The sequence below is a fragment of the Furipterus horrens genome, unplaced genomic scaffold (assembly GCF_987537825.1).
Source record: "Furipterus horrens unplaced genomic scaffold, mFurHor1.1.pri manual_scaffold_2, whole genome shotgun sequence".
NCBI classification, from domain to species: domain Eukaryota; kingdom Metazoa; phylum Chordata; class Mammalia; order Chiroptera; family Furipteridae; genus Furipterus; species Furipterus horrens.
In genome coordinates, this window is record NW_028327172.1 from 3812181 (window position 1) to 3829200 (window position 17020).

General features: G+C 54.7%; 2 protein-coding genes and 1 pseudogene across 2 annotated transcripts; 2 read left to right on the forward strand and 1 right to left on the reverse strand.

The window, feature by feature from the left end:
• The first annotated feature begins 3311 nt into the window (after window positions 1-3311).
• On the forward strand, window positions 3312-3856 carry LOC150017403 (small ribosomal subunit protein eS26-like). The gene is made up of 2 exons (XM_090267428.1): window positions 3312-3446; window positions 3623-3856. Exons 1-2 carry the CDS (start codon window positions 3312-3314, stop codon window positions 3854-3856), a joined length of 369 nt encoding a protein of 122 aa, XP_090123554.1.
• Window positions 3857-7454: 3598 nt separating this feature from the next.
• Window positions 7455-7969, reverse strand: LOC150017404 (large ribosomal subunit protein uL23 pseudogene; annotated as a pseudogene).
• A 2272-nt stretch (window positions 7970-10241) lies between these two features.
• On the forward strand, window positions 10242-16361 carry LOC150017405 (aldehyde dehydrogenase family 3 member B2-like). The gene is made up of 10 exons (XM_090267429.1): window positions 10242-10364; window positions 12188-12350; window positions 12761-12871; window positions 13075-13195; window positions 13385-13470; window positions 13594-13675; window positions 13918-14304; window positions 14939-15105; window positions 15603-15702; window positions 15970-16361. Exons 1-10 carry the CDS (start codon window positions 10306-10308, stop codon window positions 16152-16154), a joined length of 1461 nt encoding a protein of 486 aa, XP_090123555.1. The 5' UTR covers window positions 10242-10305; the 3' UTR covers window positions 16155-16361.
• Window positions 16362-17020: the final 659 nt, after the last annotated feature.

The window sequence follows — 17020 nt, forward strand, 5'->3', positions numbered from 1 at the left end:
TGTTGCCCTCCCAGTGCGTGGAGGCAGGATGGTGGGCTATGGCAGTAGGGGACCCAGTGACCCGGTTCCCAATCAGTTCATGGAAAGGAGCATCGTGGGTGGGCCTGAGCTGAGTAGGTGAGTCCTTTAAAAGACATACTGCTGGTCTGGAAGAAGGCAAGCCAGGCGCTGGGAGTGGCCCCTGGTTGACAGCCAGCAAGAAAATGGGGACCTCAGCCCTGGTCGGGTGGCTCAGTTGGCTAGAGCATCATCTTGTACATGGAAAGGTTGCAGGTTCAATCCCTCAGCAGGGCACATGCCTAGGTTATGGGTTCAATCCCCGATCGGGGTGTGTATGGGAGGCAACCGATCGATATATCTCTCTCTCTCTCTCCCCCTCTCCCTCTCTCATCAATAAACATATCCTTGGCTAAAGATTTAAAAAAAGAAAGATAAGATCAAGAAAGTGGGGACCTTAGGGCTACAACCACGGGAAAGTGAATTCTGCCAACACCCTGAGTGAGCGTGGTGGATTCGCGGTCCAGATGAGAACACAGCCCAGGGATGCCTCCTCTGCAGCCCGGCGGGGCCCTGAGCAGAGCACCCAGCTTCGCCGTGCTGACTCCTGACCCACATCAACTGCCAGATAATAAATGGGTGTTGTTGTAAGTTTCCAAGTTTGTGATCACTTGTTACACAGCATGTAAGAATGGATGCAATGGCAAACATGGTAGAATATCACTTCTGAGGTCAGGTTATCAAAGACTGTGATCCGTTTGCTCACACGCTCTCTGGCACCTGTCGCTCTGTCACCCCGAGGGAGCCAGCCCTGCCCTGCGGAGAGGCCCACGTGGCAGGGAACTGAGGGCGGCCGCGTGCACGGCCGGGGAGGGCTCACTGCCTGCCACCCCAAGAGAAAATGAACCCTGCCAGTGACCATGTAGGAGCGATTTCCTACAAGAAATCGCTCCCCTACCCCAGCCGCTCGGCCACGGAGAAACCTTCATCTCCCTGAACTCCCACTTTTTTGTAATGGACTTTCATTCAAAGCAACCTCTTCCTCCTTTTTCTCCATAAACTAACGTTCCTCTCCTTTGTGGGTTGGACTTCCCCGTGGGTTTCGCTCAACCCGAATTGTAATTCTTTGCCATTGCAACTACCCGCCTTCCCCACCTTTTTCTTTTTTGCAGTTAAAAGAACTGACTTTTATTTCTAAGGTCAACACTGGTCATTGCAGAGCTCAGAAGGGAGAGGACCCAGATCCAAGCTCCCTCCCCCGGCTGTCAGCAGGCCGAGTGCCTCGTAGGCTGCCGGGCTGAAGGTCTCAGTTCCTCCCTGGCTGTTACCCAGAGGCCACCTTCGGTCCCTGCCACGTGGGCCTTTCTACAGGACACGCCCAGCATGGCAAATGGCTTAATCCGAGTCCGCAAGCGAGAAGAACCAGAAAAAGCAGGAGCGGATGCAATCATTCTTTTTTCATTTTTGGTGGAGGTAAAATTCGAATGACATCCAGCTACCCATTTTAAAGTTACAATTCGGGGCCGCTTTCTCCCTTCGGGATGTTGTGCAACCACTGCCTCTTTCTAGTTTCCAAACGTTTTCATCGCCCCAGAGAACGTTCCGGACCCATGAGGTGATCACACCCCGCCCCCAACCCCAGCCCCCGGCCACCGCCGTGTGGCTCTGTCTCTATGGGTTTGCCCGTCCTAGACGTTTCACATAAAAGGAATCATACAGTCGGTGACCTTCGGTGTCTAGTTTTTTCACTTAGCAGAATGCCCCAAGGTTCATCCACATTGCAGTGTGTGTAGGTATCAGTACCTCATTTTTCTGTAGATAGACTTTATTTTTGGGAGCGGTTTTAGGTTCACGGCAAAACTTTTCCTTCGTGGCTGACGAATGTTTCATTGTATGGAGATACCATGTTTGGTTCAGTCTTTCATCCGTTGATAGACGTTTGGGTTGTTTGCACATTTTGGCTCTTGTGAACGGGGCCACTTCCAACGTTTGAGAACACATGTTTATGAACCCTGGTTTTTGTTCAGGGGGCGGTGTGTACCCAGGAGGAGGATTGCTTGGTCATTGTTAAGTCGATGTTATACTTTTCAAGGAAACAGCAAACTCTTTTGCAAAGCACAGGCACCGTTTTCCATTCCCACCAGCGGTGTGTGAAGATCCCAGTTTCTCCACATCCTTGCCGACAGCTGGTATTTCCCGTTTTTCGGGCGGTTTGTGGTTGTCTCGTTAAAGCCATACGTGTGAGTGTAACGTGGTACCTCACTATGGTTTTGGTTTGTATTTCCTTAAGATAAATGAGGTCAAACATCTTTTCATGTGTTTTTTTGGCTATTTGTGTATCTTCTTGGGAGAAATGTCTATTCAAGTCCTTTGTGTATATTTATATTGGGTTGTTTGCCTTTTGTTGCTGAGTTATATTCTTTATGTAGTCTAGATATGTAACCTTTACCAGATCTACAATTTCCTCCCAGTCTGTTGGTTGTCTTTCACTTTCTTAACAGTGTCCTTTGATACATATTTGTATAACTCATAGGCTCACTTATCAGTGTGGCGATGGCCAGAGAGAAGGGGGGTGGGGGGCTGGGTGGGGATGGGCAGACGGCGCGGGTGGGGGAGGGAAACCAGGACATCTGTCATAGTGTCCACAATAACAATAAAGAAAAAATAATAATTTCCTTCGATGCACAAAAGTTTTAAATTTTGTTGAAGTCAGATTTATCTTTTTGTTGTTGTTGTTCATGCTTCGGTGTCAAATCTAAGGATCTAAGGATCCATTGCCAAATCCATAGATTTAGCTCTATGTTTTCTTCTGAGAGTTTTATTGTTATAGCTCCTGTATTAGTTGATTCATTTTTAGTTAATTTTGTATCTGGAGTGAGGTGGACATTCAACTTCTTTTGCATGTGGTTGTCCAAGTGTCTGAACACTATTCGTTGGAGAGACTTTTTTTTTCCCTCCTGAGTGATCTTGGCACCCTTGTTGGAAAGCAATGGACCACAGAGGTTTGGGCTTATTCCTGGATTCTCGGTTCTGTTCCGTTGGTATATATGTCTGTCCTTAAGCCAGTAGGCACACTGTTTTAATTATTGTAGCTTTGTAAAAGGTTTAGAAGTCGTGAAATGTAAGTCCTCTGACTTTGTTTCTCTTTTCAAATGCTGTTTTGAGTATTCAGAGCCCCTTGCAGTTACACGTGAGGGTCAGCTTTTCCATTCCTTCACAGCACCAGAAACTGCATTGTAGCTCAGATCGCTTTGGGGAGCATTGCCATATTAACAATTATTAAGTTATCCATCTCTCAGTCCCTCGCTTCCAAGATGACCAAGAAGAGAAGGAACAATGGTTGCCCCCAAAGAAGCTGTGGCCACAAACAGCTTATTTGCTGCACCTACTGCACCCAATGTGTGCCCAAGGTCAAGGCCATTAAGAAGTTCATCATTCTGCCCCGGCGGGTGTGGCTCAGTGGACTTAGTGCCAGCCTGTGAACCAGAAGGTCGCCAGTTCGATCCCCAGTCAGGGCACACGCCTGGGTTGGGGGTATCTCTCACGCATTGCTGTTTCTCTCCCTGTCTTTCTCCCTCCCTTCCCCGCTCTCTAAAAGTAAATAAATAAAATTAAAAAAAAGAAGTTCATCATTCAAAACATAGGAGAGGCTGCAGCCATCGGGGATATTTCTGAAGCTTGCGCCTTCTGTGACTTTGTGCTTCCCGAGCTGTACGTGACTCTACGTGACCGTGTGAGTTGTGCTGTTCCCAGCAAGGTGGGCAGGAGCCCCTCTCCTGAGTCCAGGAAGGACCGAACAGCCCCTCCCTGTTTCACACCTGCGAGGGCTATCCCACAACCCCTCCCAAAGCCCATGTAAGGGGCTAAGTCCTTAAAGGCTGAAGAAAAACTGTCTTCTGGAAAAAAATAAAATGGAATTATACGTTTAAAAAAAAACTCAAGTTTTCCAATCCACGAACATGGAATACCTTTAAATGTATTTATATCTTCTTTAATTTCTTTCAGCAACGTTTTGCAGGTCAGTGTAATGCCTTTCTCTGCCTTGGTTAAATTTATTCCTAGGTATTTCATTCCTGTGGATGCTATTGCAAATGAAATTGTTTTTTAAATTTCCTTTTCAGATTGTTCATTGATTATGCATAGAAACACAACTAATTTTGTTTCAAATTTCAAGATACTTTAATTTTAAAATAGGTCACAACACCAAGCTACAAGCTTAGCTGTACAAGCTACAAATACTTACTCAGCAGCTGAGGGGAACTCTTTAGTTGCAGGTTTGAAAAGTGAATCAAGATCCACATAAAACAGACATTCAAATAGTGTCCCTGGGTTTCATCGCTCGCATCATCCCCTCGTGACCCATGAGACCAGCTGCCAGACGGCAGCGCTTGCCCTCAGGCCCACGTGACTGCTCCTCTCCCGGCCAGAACCGCCCTCAGCTCCGCTCTGCCAGCCGCCGGACAACAGAATTTTATCCAGAGCTACAAAGAAATGAGCTACAGACCCGTGGAAAGACACGGAAGAAACTTACATGCACGTGACTGAGTGAAAGAGGCCAGTGACAAAAGGCTGCATACAGTGCGATTCCAACTACATGGGGTTACAGAAAAGGCAAAACTATGGAAACAGTCAAAAAAAGAAAAAGAAAATTAGCGTTTACCCGGGATTGGGGGGCGGGAGAGACGAATAAGTAGAACACAGAGGATACTCTTCAAGGCCGTGAAACTATTCTATAGGATGCTATAATGTTGGGTACGCCTCATTATGTATTTGTCAAAGCCCATAGAATACGCAACAGCAAGCGTGAGCCCTCGCGTGAACTGTGGACTTTGGATAATGACATGGCATTGTAGGGCCACAGATTGTAGAAACTGTGCCGCTCTGGTGGGGGGTGTTAATAGTGGGGATGTTGACTCTGTGGATATATGGGGGTGGGGGGAGACAAGAAGTATATGGGGAATTTCTGTGCATTCTGCTTCATTTTTCCATGAGCCTAAAATTGCTCTAGAAAATGAAAGGTATTAACTTAAGAAAGAGATTCGTGGCAAAGGATTACTATTGCCGATATAGAAATAACACAATAGAAAATCAAGCAAAAAAAAGTGAGCCGACAAGAAGCCTGCATAGCCCATAGCAAATGAAAATATGCTCAACCTCAACAGCAACTGGTAAACTGCAAAATAAAACAGCTGTAAGATGATTTGCCTGCCTGTTGTGTGACGTTCCTGGGGTTGCCATAGCGAGTTACCACCAACTTGCTCACTTAAAAGACAGATATTTATTCTTTCACAGCTCTGGGGCCAGAAGACCGAAATCAGGGCATCACAGGGCTGCACCCCCTCTGGAGGCTCTAAGTGGGTCGGGTGGAATCCTCCCTGCCCCTTCCAGCTTCAGGGAGCTCCATGCCTTGCTAGATTGTGGCCACATCCCTCACTTCAGTTTCTGCCTCTTCCTTTTTTTTTTTTTAGAATAAAATTTTTGAAGTATATTTCATTAATTATGCTGTTGGTTGTCCCAATTTCTTTTCCCCTAGCTCTCCTCTTCCCAGTACCCACCTCCTTCCAGCAATCCCACCCCCCTTAGTTCATGCCCATGGGTTGTGCATATAAAATCTTTGGCTTCACCCTTTCCTGTTTTATTCTTAACTTCCCCCTGTCTATTTTGTACCAACCAGTTATGCTTCTTAGTCCATGCGCCATTTCCCCATTTCTTCCCCGCCCCCCTCCCAGCTGGTAACCCTCCGAATGATCCCCATACCTATGATTCTGTTCCTGTTTTGGTTTGCTTAGTTGGATTTTGTTTTTATTTTTTAGATTCAGTTGCTGATAGTTGTGAGTCTGTTGTCATTTTAATGTTCATTGTTGATCTTCTTTTTCTTAAATAAGTCCCTTTAACATTTCTTATAATAATAATGGCTTGGTGATGATGAACTCCTTTAGCTTTGCCTTATCTGGGAAGCACTTCATCTGCCCTTCCATTCTAAGTGATAGCTTTGCTGGATAGAGTAGTCTTGGTTGTAGGTCCTTGCTTTTCATCACCTTGAATACTTTTTGCCAGTTCCTTCTTGCCTGCAATTTCTTCTGAGAAATCAGGGGATAGTCTTATAGGCACCCCTTTGTAAGTAACTCTCTGCTTTTCTCTTGCTGATCTTAAGATTCTTTCTTTATCTTGAACCTTTGGCATTTTAATTACGATGTGTCTTGGTGTGGTCCTCTTTGGGTCTAGCTTGTTTGGGACTCTCTGTGCTTCCTGAACTTGTATGTCTGTTTCCTTTGCCAGATTTGGGAAGTTTTCCTTCATTATTTGTTTTACATATGCTTTCAATTTCTTTCTCTTCCTTTCCTCCTTCTGGCCTCCCTATGATTCAGATGTTGGCATGTTTAAAGTTGTCCCAGAGGTTCCTAAGCCTCTCCTCATTTTTTTCAATTCTTGTTTCCTTGTTTTGTACTGGTTGACTGTATTTTCTTCCTTATGTTCCAGATCATTGATTCGAACCCCAGTTTCCTTCGCTTCATCATTGGTTTTGCGTGGATTTTCCTTCATTTCATTTAGCATAGCCTTCACTTCTTCCCTTATGCATTTGCCATACTTAAGCATATCTGTCAAGTCTGTGAGCATCTTTATCACCAGTGTTTTGAACTCTATGTCTGCTAGGTTGGCTATTTCCTCGTCACTTAGTTCTCCCACAGGAACCTTGATCTGTTCCCCCTTTTGGGCCATACTTCTCTGTCCCCTCATGTTGACAGGCCCCTGTGTTTTTTGCCTCTGTGTCTTAGGTAGAGCTGTCACACCTGTTACATTGTAAGGGGCAGAGCCTTAGGGATTTGTCAGTGCAGGGCGACCCGTTTCACCACGTTGTGGTGCTGTATGCGGGGGAGGGGTCTGAGAGGGAAGAGTGATGCCCGCTCAGCACTCGCCCCTTTTCCAGGCACCTCTCCTACTTCTGTATGGGACTGGCGCCCCTCTAGCTGTTGCCCTGGCCGTCATTCCCAGAGTGGGTGGGTCTATGGACATTCTAGGCCCGTGGGGGCCCTTTAAACAAGCAGACTCTGCTGAGAGACCAGCAGCTTCTGCCTCCACCCCAACCCCCACTGGTCTGCACAGTCAGAAGCAATGAGGCTTGATTTTCCCTGGTGCTGGGACCATGAGCTGCTCGGCCTGGTCTGGGGCTGGGAATGCTCCCCAGGTGTCCCTCTTGCCTTTTTTAAATGTTTGACTGCACTTTCTGCCGGCTTGCTGCTGCCACTGCTGCTGCCACCGCCACTGTACCGTGTCTTCTCCACCCCTCCTACCTGTCCAGATGAGTATTTCTTCTTTATATCTTTGTTTGTTGGACTTCCATGCAGCTCAACGTTCTGAAACTAATGGTTGTTTCTAGTTTTGAGGCAGTTGTATTCCTTCTTAGCTGTGGAGGGAGGCGCAGCGTGTCTGTCTAGGCCTCCCTCTTGACCGGAAGTCTAGAATAAATTTTTTATAGTTAGAATTAGCCAGCTGGACTCAGTGTAGATGATCCCAATGTTGTTGGCAACATCCAAAACGTCATAGTCTGGAGCCAGCTGAACATACGCCTTCTTCTCTCCATCAGGCCTGATCAGGGTGTTGACCTTGGCCACGTCAATGTCATAGGGCTTCTTCACAGCCTGTTTGATCTGGCACTTGTTGGCCGTGGCATCCGCAGTGAACACAAGTATGTTGTTGTTTTCTACCTTCTTCATGGCTGACTCAGCAGTCGGAGGGAACTTGATGATAGCATAGTGGTCAAGCTTGTTTCTCCTCGGAGCGCTCTTGCGAAGATGTTTAGGCTGCCTTCGGAGCCGCAGCGTCTTAGGCCTCCGGAAGGTGGGTGGCGTGCGGATCTTCTTTTTTTGTGGCTGTGGACGCCTTTCAGCACTGCTTTCTTTGCCTTCAAAGCCTTTGCCTTGGCTTCGGCTTTGGGAGGGGCAGGGGCTTCCTTCTTCGCTTTGGGCGCCATCTTCGTGAAAACCCTGCCTCTTCTTCATGTGACCTTCTCTTCTTTCTCAGACCTCTCTTTCTCTTACAAGGACACTTGTCTTTGGGCTTAGCGCTCACCCTGACACTGCCGGATAATCTCATGTCAAGGTCCTTAACTCAATTATATCTGTAATTTTACCTTATGTTCGAAACAAGGTCGCATTCACAGATTCCAGGGTTAGAACACGGGCCTACCTTTTTGGGAGGTACTGATCCACCAACCACAGTCGTTGGCAAAAAGTAAAACATCTGGCAATACCAAGTGTTGGAGGAGATACGCAGCCAGGAGAACGTCCGTGCAGTGGTGGGTGTAGTTTTAATGAGCCTGTCTCTTTGGGGGCAGCATCCGGTTCACACACAATGATACCAGGGACATTAGAGATACACACAGCTCATCACCCACCTGTTCCACTCCCTACACACACCAGAGGGGAACACGAAGCAGCAACGTTTGTCATCACCAGAAAGGGTGACAGTCCCTAATGTGCTCCGTTATGGGGCAGAGCAGTCCCCTGGGGCGTGTTTATCGGACAGGAGCAAGTGTGGCCCAGGGTAGGGAAACGTCAGACGTGGAGTCTTGAGGAACAAAGTGAGTTGCAGAACGATGCATAGAACCTTACACTCACGGCCGGAAGCTGAAACACAGGTGAAGCCATCCTGGATAATGTTCAATGACAGGACATCTGGAACCTCCTCGGGGCCACCAGGTGTGACCTGAAACCCCGCCCCTTGCACGAGGGAGGACCTGGAGAGGCAGGTCCCACCAGATGGGTTGGTGGCAGTTTTACTAAGCCAAGAATGTACTTCCCAGGCTTGCCTTGGGCCCTACAAAGTGGGGAGATCTCCACCCCCACCCCCAAATCTTAACCATTTACACAGAAGGAGGCCTTACCGGGCTCAGTCTTGTCTGCCATCCAAGCGAGTCCCAACACCACGTGACTACCTTCAGGCCTTGTGAGCTTCTTTTCCCCATAAGAGTGTTCCTCTCCTTTGTCTGTCAGACTTGCCTACGGCTTTGGTGGTAGCTTGCTCCTCCCAAGTTGCAGCTCTTTGCTGTTCCAATAAACCTATGTCTACTGGTAAAATAACTGTTATTTTTAAGCTCAACCTGCCGCAGAGCCTTGGCAGGGAGTACAGACAGCCTTGCTGTGCTTTGACCTTGGACTTGTGACCTCCACCTCAGGGAGACAATACGTTTCTGTTGTCTTCAGCCACGTGCTTGTGGTCTTTTGTTACAGCATCCCCGGAGACTGGTGTTAATACAATGGGTACACACGGGCATCTTACTGTTTTTTATTGGACATTTTACCAGTTATTGGAGGTTGATCATGCTTTTATTTGCTCGTGGGCTCTTCGGGCTTCGTGTTTGGTTCAGTTTCGTTTTAACAGCTTTATTGAGATACAATTCACCCATCTGAAGTTCGCAGCCCAGTGAGCGCCAGACCTCCTGAGCCACGGCACTCACATCCCTGCTCGGCCTTCCCTTCCTGGTGTGGCACTGACACCACGGGGTGCACGGGGGACTGTGGCCCCTGCTGGGCTGGCTCCTGTCACAGCTAAGCATGGCCTCAGAGGGACACACGTGGGTTCTCCCACACTCTGCCTGAAACAGCTCATTTCCTTCCCAGACCCTGGTAAGTGCTTGAGAAATACTTGCAGAAAGTCAGCATTTGTGGGCTCTGACTTTGTACCGGGAGCTGGGCTTTTCTCAAGAACCATGATAACTGAGCACTATTGGTAGCTCAGAGAGACTCAGAGAGGTGCAGTAACTCGCCTTGGGTCACACAGTAAAGAGGAAGGCAAAGGAACAAAGAAGAGATGGACCGTGGGGCAGCCACAGGCACCCTGGCTGGGCCAGGCTCTCCTCTGCCCTGAGGATGCCGGCCGGGCACCTTAGGAGGGAGCAGATGAAGGAGCCTGTGGTGTGGATGGTGGTATTGGGACGTGGGAGGGCTTTAGAGCTTTGCTGGTGGAAGGCTTCCTGGAGGAAGCAGCACTTGCTGCTAGGGTCCCACTGATATTTTCATTCTGTAATCCCCGCACACCCTGGACTTTTCTGTTTATTATGTGATTTCCTGACAGTCTGGAGTTGCCAGACCTGTTCCTGAGCCGATGGAGCCCGAGGCGGGGAGGGGCGCCGCCCACTTGGGAGAAGCACAGGTGTGTGAAGTGGGTGGGCGGCAGCTGGTGCCACCCCACTTCTAGGCCTGGGCAGAGGGACTCCAGTGGCAGCCAGTGCTTCCCAGGCGGGTTGGCAGGTGGCAGGGGCACGCGTGAGACCTGGGCACCAGCAGCGTTGGCACCTCTGGAGGCAGAATGTCAGACAACGAGGGCAAAGCCACAGTGAAGGAGGCACGGTCACAGCCTACACTGGTGTACGTGGGGCCGTGGGGACAACGACCAGGGGGAGGGGGGCAACGGGATGTGGGGCCACAGGGCAGGAGCCACGGGCTGGGGCGGGGAGTGGGTGCTGTCCCATGTGGCTGAGCCGTGTGTCCTCAGGTCAGCTCTGCTGTCTGAGCCTCTCTGTCCCCCATGGTGGCACTTGGGAGCAGCCCCAGAGGAGCCCTGCGTCCTGGCCCAGTGCTGGCCTGGCCCCAGGATAGGGACAGACCCCTTCCTTCCTCGAGGGGCTTCCAGGCAGGGGAAGGAGGCAGGGATGGACTGGTGTCCCCAGGACCGTCCCGGGGAGCCGGGGAGAGGAACGGGGAGCTTCTTGGGAGGAGAGGCCAGAACTGAGTCTGATGACTGGGTATAAAAGCGACACTCCCTGTTTGTTTCTGGTTCCGGAAGTATTGCACTCTCGTCAGAGACGATCTGGGAGCTGCAGAAAGGTGCTGGGACGTCAATAAAGAGCTCAGGCACAGACAGGCACGGGATCGCCATGCCGGTGGGGCTGGGCTGTGGGGAGGGGCGGAACCCCTATATCCCAGCTGTTCGGAGGCAGCTCCGGCCACCTCCTCCAGGAAGCACTCCAAAGGAAACGGGACCTAGGACAGACTTCACACTGCCCCTCTGCTCTCTGGGGCAGGGGTTAGGTGGGACCCCACCCCACTCTCAGGCCTGACTGGGAGTACAGGATCTGAACCCTCTTCTAGCCCATGACAAGGTTGAACACAGTCAGTAGACAAGTCTTTACTGAGCGTCCACCATGGGCTGCGTCGTCCTCCAGGTGCCAGGGAGCCCCTGTCCCCATGGGAGGGTCAGACAGTGCCAGGAAGGGTGGCCTCACTGCCATGGGAAGGAGGGCGTGTTTGCTTGCAGGACTACTCAGCCCCGGCGCCAGTGCCCGGCCTTCCGCCGCTGGCAAAGCCCACTGAGTCAGCATCGGCTGCTTGGCTTGTCTCGTTGTTCCGAGACTAGTAACCGTGCCCCTGATGGCCGGCGTGTGTGGATGGCCAGGCCTGAATGCCCCTCCTTTCCAGATGAGGAGACTGAGGCTCAGAGAGATGGCGTGACCTGCCTGAGGCCCTGGGAGTGGTGGAGGTGCCCAGTCAGGCTTCTGAGCCCGTCTCACACCACGGCCTGAGCTCTGAGCCAGAGGTCCCGGGCTCGGGCCCGTCAGACGCTGCGGGAGGCTGAAGACGGCCCTGGTCTGCACACACAGACAAACGCAGAGACGGACACATACACGGAGAGACAGAGACAGACACACAGGGACACACAGAGAGACAGACACACAGACACAGAAAGGCACAGAGAGACAGAGGCACACACAGACACACAGTCTCTGCTCTACCCACCTGTCGGTCCCCATCTGCCTCCTGGCGGATGCTTTGCCTACCAGATGCCCACTCTGCTCCTTGCTTTGAGGCCTGCCTCCCGGGGCCCCCTGCCCAGAGCAGACACTGCACCCTAGTCACGTCTTTGGTACCTGTGGTGAGCCCTGGCCTCAGCCCCCCATCTGCCACTGCAGAAGCTCTGTGGCCTCTGAGGCAAAGGAGCCTCCGAGTGCCAGGTTAGGCCCAGAGGCGGCCTGACCACTGTCCAAAGAACCCTGCTCCCCAGTTTTGCTCATGGCCTGGTGGTCTGGGTGGAGGGGGCAGGCATGAATGTGGGTATGGTGCATGTATCGGGGTACAGGGGTTACATGTGAGACCCAGTGAGGGTGCCTGTGAGCCCACATGGGTGCAGGCAAAGGAGGGGTGGGTGCCCGAGACAGTGGGGAGCCCGGCCCACACTGCCCCTACCCCGGCAGGACGGACCCCTTCGAGGACACGCTGCGGCGGCTGCGGGAGGCCTTCGGCACGGGGCGGACACGGCCGGCAGGGTTCCGGGCTGCCCAGCTCAGGGGCCTGGGCCGCTTCCTGCAGGAGAACAAGCAGCTTCTGCGGGAGGCGCTGGCGCAGGACCTGCGCAAGGTGACGGGCGGGGGGGGGGTCGGGGGGGCGGGGGGGGAGCTGGATGTGCCCCCCGCCCACCCCTGGGTATCTCACAGCCCCTCCCCGGCACGCAGCATGCACGGGCATTCTCCGCATCAACTCAACGAACCTGTGAGGCAGACTCGATGGCTGTCCCCATGTCAGCGACGGGGACACTGAGCCATGTGGGGCTGCATTACTTGCCCAAGGTCCCAGAGCGAGGCAGTGTCTGAGCTGGAATCAGAGCCCAGCCCACCTGGCCCAGGGTCCGTGCAGTGCCCAGGGGACTGGCTGTGCTGTCCCGGGAGACTGTCACCATATCCCTAGTAGGGACCTTTGAGGACCCCACATGCGGGATCCTCTCTCTGGCCTGCCCCCGGCCTGCCCCTTGAACTTCACCCCCACTGCAGTCTGCCTTGGATTCGGACTTGTCCGAGCTCATCCTGTGCCAGAACGAGGTCGACCTGGCCCTCAAGAGTCTGCGCAGCTGGATGAAGGACGAGCCGGTGGCCAAGAACCTGGTAAGCTGCTTGCGGGGGGCGGGGCAGCACCTGCAGGCAACTCTAACCCGGGCTCCCTCCCCACCCCTGACCCCAGGTGGGTCACTGACTCTCTCAGGACCTCTGTGCTGGGGACTCCACTGCACAGGCCCCTCAAGGACCCTGGAAGTAGGGGACTTTTGGGGGGCCCTTGGCTGAGCTTCACTGTCCATCCTGTGTCCCAGTTAACACAGCTGGACTCCGCCTTCATCCGCAAGGAGCCCTTCGGCCTGGTGCTCATCATCGCCCCCTGGAACTACCCCCTGAACCTGACCCTGATACCCCTTGTTGGCGCCCTCGCTGCAGGTGAGGGGAGGGTCCCCAGCCCTGTGCCTTCCTGGCCCACAAGCCTTTCCCAAAGAAGGGGTCTCAGATTCCATTGGGTTGTGCCCCTAGCCTTGCACACCCTCCCTGCATCCCTGCTTTCAGCTGCCTGCCCCTGGGTGGGGTGGGGACGCCAGCCTCTCCCCATGGCTCCCCGGTCTGACCCTGCAGGGAACTGTGTGGTGCTGAAGCCGTCAGAAATAAGCCAGGCGGTAGAGAAGGTCCTGGCCGAGGTGCTGCCCCGGTACCTGGACCAGGTGAGGGAGGCCCTGCGCCATCAGCCCCATGTCCCGCATCCCTGCCCTGCCCTTCCAGCCTGGGAGGTGCAGCTGTCCCCCGGGGCCCGCAGTGTCCCCTGAGCTGCCTGTCCCTCCGTGCAGAGCTGCTTTGCTGTGGTGACGGGCGGGCCTGAGGAGACAGGGCAGCTGCTGAAACACAAGTTTGACTACATCTTCTTCACCGGTGAGGATGGCTCTGGCCAGTGTTCTGGGGGGGCTGGGGACATCCAAAAGCAGTGTTGAAAAGGCTTGGGGACAGGTGGCTGTGGCCACTGGTGGGGAGCATCTCGGACAGTAAGAAGCCAGGCCTCTGGGCCTTGGAGCGGTGGGACCCTGGGGACAGCACAGCCAGGAGCCGATCTGAGGCGGTGCGTGAACCGTCTGGCCAAGGCCAGCGAGAATAGAGGGCAACCCCTGTGTCCCCAGGGAGCCCTCGCGTCGGCAAGATTGTCATGGCCGCAGCCGCCCAGCACCTAACGCCCGTCACACTGGAGCTGGGGGGCAAGAACCCCTGCTACGTGGATGACGACTGCGACCCCCAGACCGTGGCCAACCGTGTGGCCTTCTTCCGCTGCTTCAACACCGGCCAGACCTGCGTGGCCCCCGACTACGTCCTGTGCAGCCCCGAAATGCAGCAGCGGCTGGTGCCCGCCCTGCAGAGCGCCATCACCCGGTTCTACGGCGAAGACCCCCGGAGCTCCCCAGACCTGGGCCGCATCATCAGTGAGAAGCACTTCCAGCGGCTCCAGGGCCTGCTGGGCTGTGGCCGTGTGGCCATCGGGGGCCAGAGTGACAGAAATGACCGCTACATCGGTGAGTCCCACTCTCCTGACCACGGGACCCCCTGGCTAAGGCCCTTCCACGCTGGAGGCCACAGCTGGGCTGAATCTGGGCCCGAGGTCCCCACGGCCCCACTGGTGGAGCCCAGCCCGGTCCGTGGCTCTGGTGCCACGAGTCCATGACACTAATGCCATATGTCACCGTGGTCTGAGCCTGTGACCCCAGGACTCCAAGCCCTGGCCTCTCTGAGCTGGGCTCCCTGCGTCCCGGGCCACCCGAGGGCTCAGAGTCCCAACTCCCATCCCAACTCCCATCCCACATCCGCTGCTCCACGGGCTGGGACCCCGTGCGCCCACGGTTCCCGCCCCGAGCACCCGCCGTCTGTCGTTACAAAGCGGCCCCCGGCCTCTGGGCCACATGACTCAGTGGTGCCACTGCTGCTCCAACGGGCTGGGACCTGCGACCTTGGGCTCCGGGGGTCTGAGACCCATCACCTCGTGGCTGTAAGACCGAGGCTGGGGGTTGTCTGGGCCCTGGTTCCCGGTCGCTTCTCGGGGGGCCGTGGGGAGACTCTCTTCCCTAGAACACCCCAAGCCTGGAGCCCCGGGTCCCTGGGCCCGGCCCGAGGCCCCATGCCTGGGGCTGAGCCGTCCCCGTGCCCGGGCAGCCCCCACGGTGCTGGTGGACGTGCGGGAGGAGGAGCCGGTGATGCAGGAGGAGATCTTCGGGCCCATCCTGCCCATCGTGAACGTGAGGAGCCTGGACGAGGCCATCGAGTTCATCAACCGTCGGGAGAAGCCGCTGGCCCTGTACGCGTTCTCCAACAGCAGCCAGGTGGGGCTCGGTGGGCCGGGACAGGGGAGCTGAAAGGGGTGCAGGCTGGTGGCCTCCCCCTCCCAGCCTGCTCTAACCCAGGTCACCTGGATGACACAGGCAGGAGAGGGCTCAGCAGCAAAAACCTGCCACGCACGTGTCTGGTCAGCTTCCTGCCCTAGCAGGGGCGTCTCCCCCCAGACGAAGAGCCCCTGCCTGCTGAGCGTACCCCCTTTTCCTAAGCCGTGCAGAGGCTCTGTCTGGGTGAGCAGGGCCCCGTGGAGGAGTGGGGCAGAGACAAGCAGGGCCCCGACAGGCGGGCCAGGCTGGCGCTCGCTGCCCTCTCAGCCACGACTTCCAGCCTCGGCCCCTCCATGTGGAGTGTGCTTGAGAGGTGATGTCTGCTCAGCAGAGGATGGAGACAGGGGAGGCCCCTCTGCTCCCCCTGGGATGGTGGCGGCCCCAAGCCCCCGTTCCTGATGGCGAGCCCACCACCCTGCCTCCCTGCCTGCCCCCAGGTCGTGAACCAGGTGCTGGGCCGGACCAGCAGCGGCAACTTCGGGGGCAACGACGGCTTCATCTACCTCACTTTGTCATCCATGCCTCTGGGGGGAGTCGGTGAGTCCTGCCCTCCTCTGCCCTCCAGCCCCCACCTCCGGGAAGCCTGCGTTGGTACCCCAGACCCAGGAAGGCCCAGTGTTGCCTTCATTCACCACTCAGCCATGGTCCAGGCCCTGGGCCTCTCAAGGCTTCAGTTTCCCTGTCGGCCAAACAGGCTCTTAAAACGGCCTGGCTTTCCCTGTGCTCCCTGGCTGTGGTGGGCCGTGGGCTGCTGCTGAGGCTGGGGCTGCCCGGCCTCAGACCCTCACTCCCGTGCCCACGCAGGCAACAGCGGCATGGGGAGATACCACGGCAAGTTCTCCTTCGACACCTTCTCCCACCACCGCGCCTGCCTGCTCGCCCACGCAGGCCTGGAGATGCTCAACAAGGTCCGCTACCCACCCTACTCTGTCTGGGACAAGCAGCTGATAAGGTGGGCCGCGAGCACCCGGAGCTGCACCCTTCTGTGAGCACTCTGCTGGCCTCCAGTGCCCTGCCACCAACCCCTCGGTCCGAATGCTGCCCACATGCTCAGTGGTCCCTGGGAGGCATGTGTCCCATCTAGGGGTGCAAAGATCCCACTCGGGCAGACCTCTGGGCTGCTGGGCCGCCTCTCTCAGGACCAGAGTCCCCTCAGCATCGCCTGGCAGATTCGTCAGGTGACAGAGAACTCACCCCCCCCCCCCAACAAGGCTGGGTAGCTCCTGGGGTTAGAAAGGACTCCCTTGTATCGGATCTGTAAGTAGGCTCCCAAAATACAGAGCTGCTCCTAACAGCTTCACTCACACCTGGTTTCGGGGGCTGGTCTGTCTGACCTGAAATGATCTGGTCTGGAGCCCAGATCTGGCCAATCGCCTGAAGTGTGTAATGGCAAGAACTCCGTCTGACGCTGTGTGTGGAATCAGTAGGAAGGAGAGGAACGATCGGTTAGTGATGTCTGCTACGGGCTCAGGAAGCGGCTGTGCACAGGCGGGTCAGCTGTCATCCCTGCTCTGGACTCCCGTAAGATCAGAACGGGCAGAGTCTAACTCTGACCACTTCACCTGACACATGGGGAAACTGAGGGCTAGAGACAGAACAGGGCTGCACTGAGCTTATAGGGGAAAGCAGGGCAGACCTGAGGGGCGGTGGGCTTTCTTGAGCAATGTGGGGTGGGGATCAGTAAACAGAGCCTCCCTGGCGTGACAGCCTCTCGCTCTCTCCCCAGTCCGCAGCCTGGGAGCCCACGTCCAATGCCCTTAATCTTGCTTTGGTGGGCTCCTCACCCCGCAGAGCCTGGGCTAGTGACCTGAAGTTGAGGGAATAAGGGGAAGTATGATCTTCCTGCTCCCCTGGG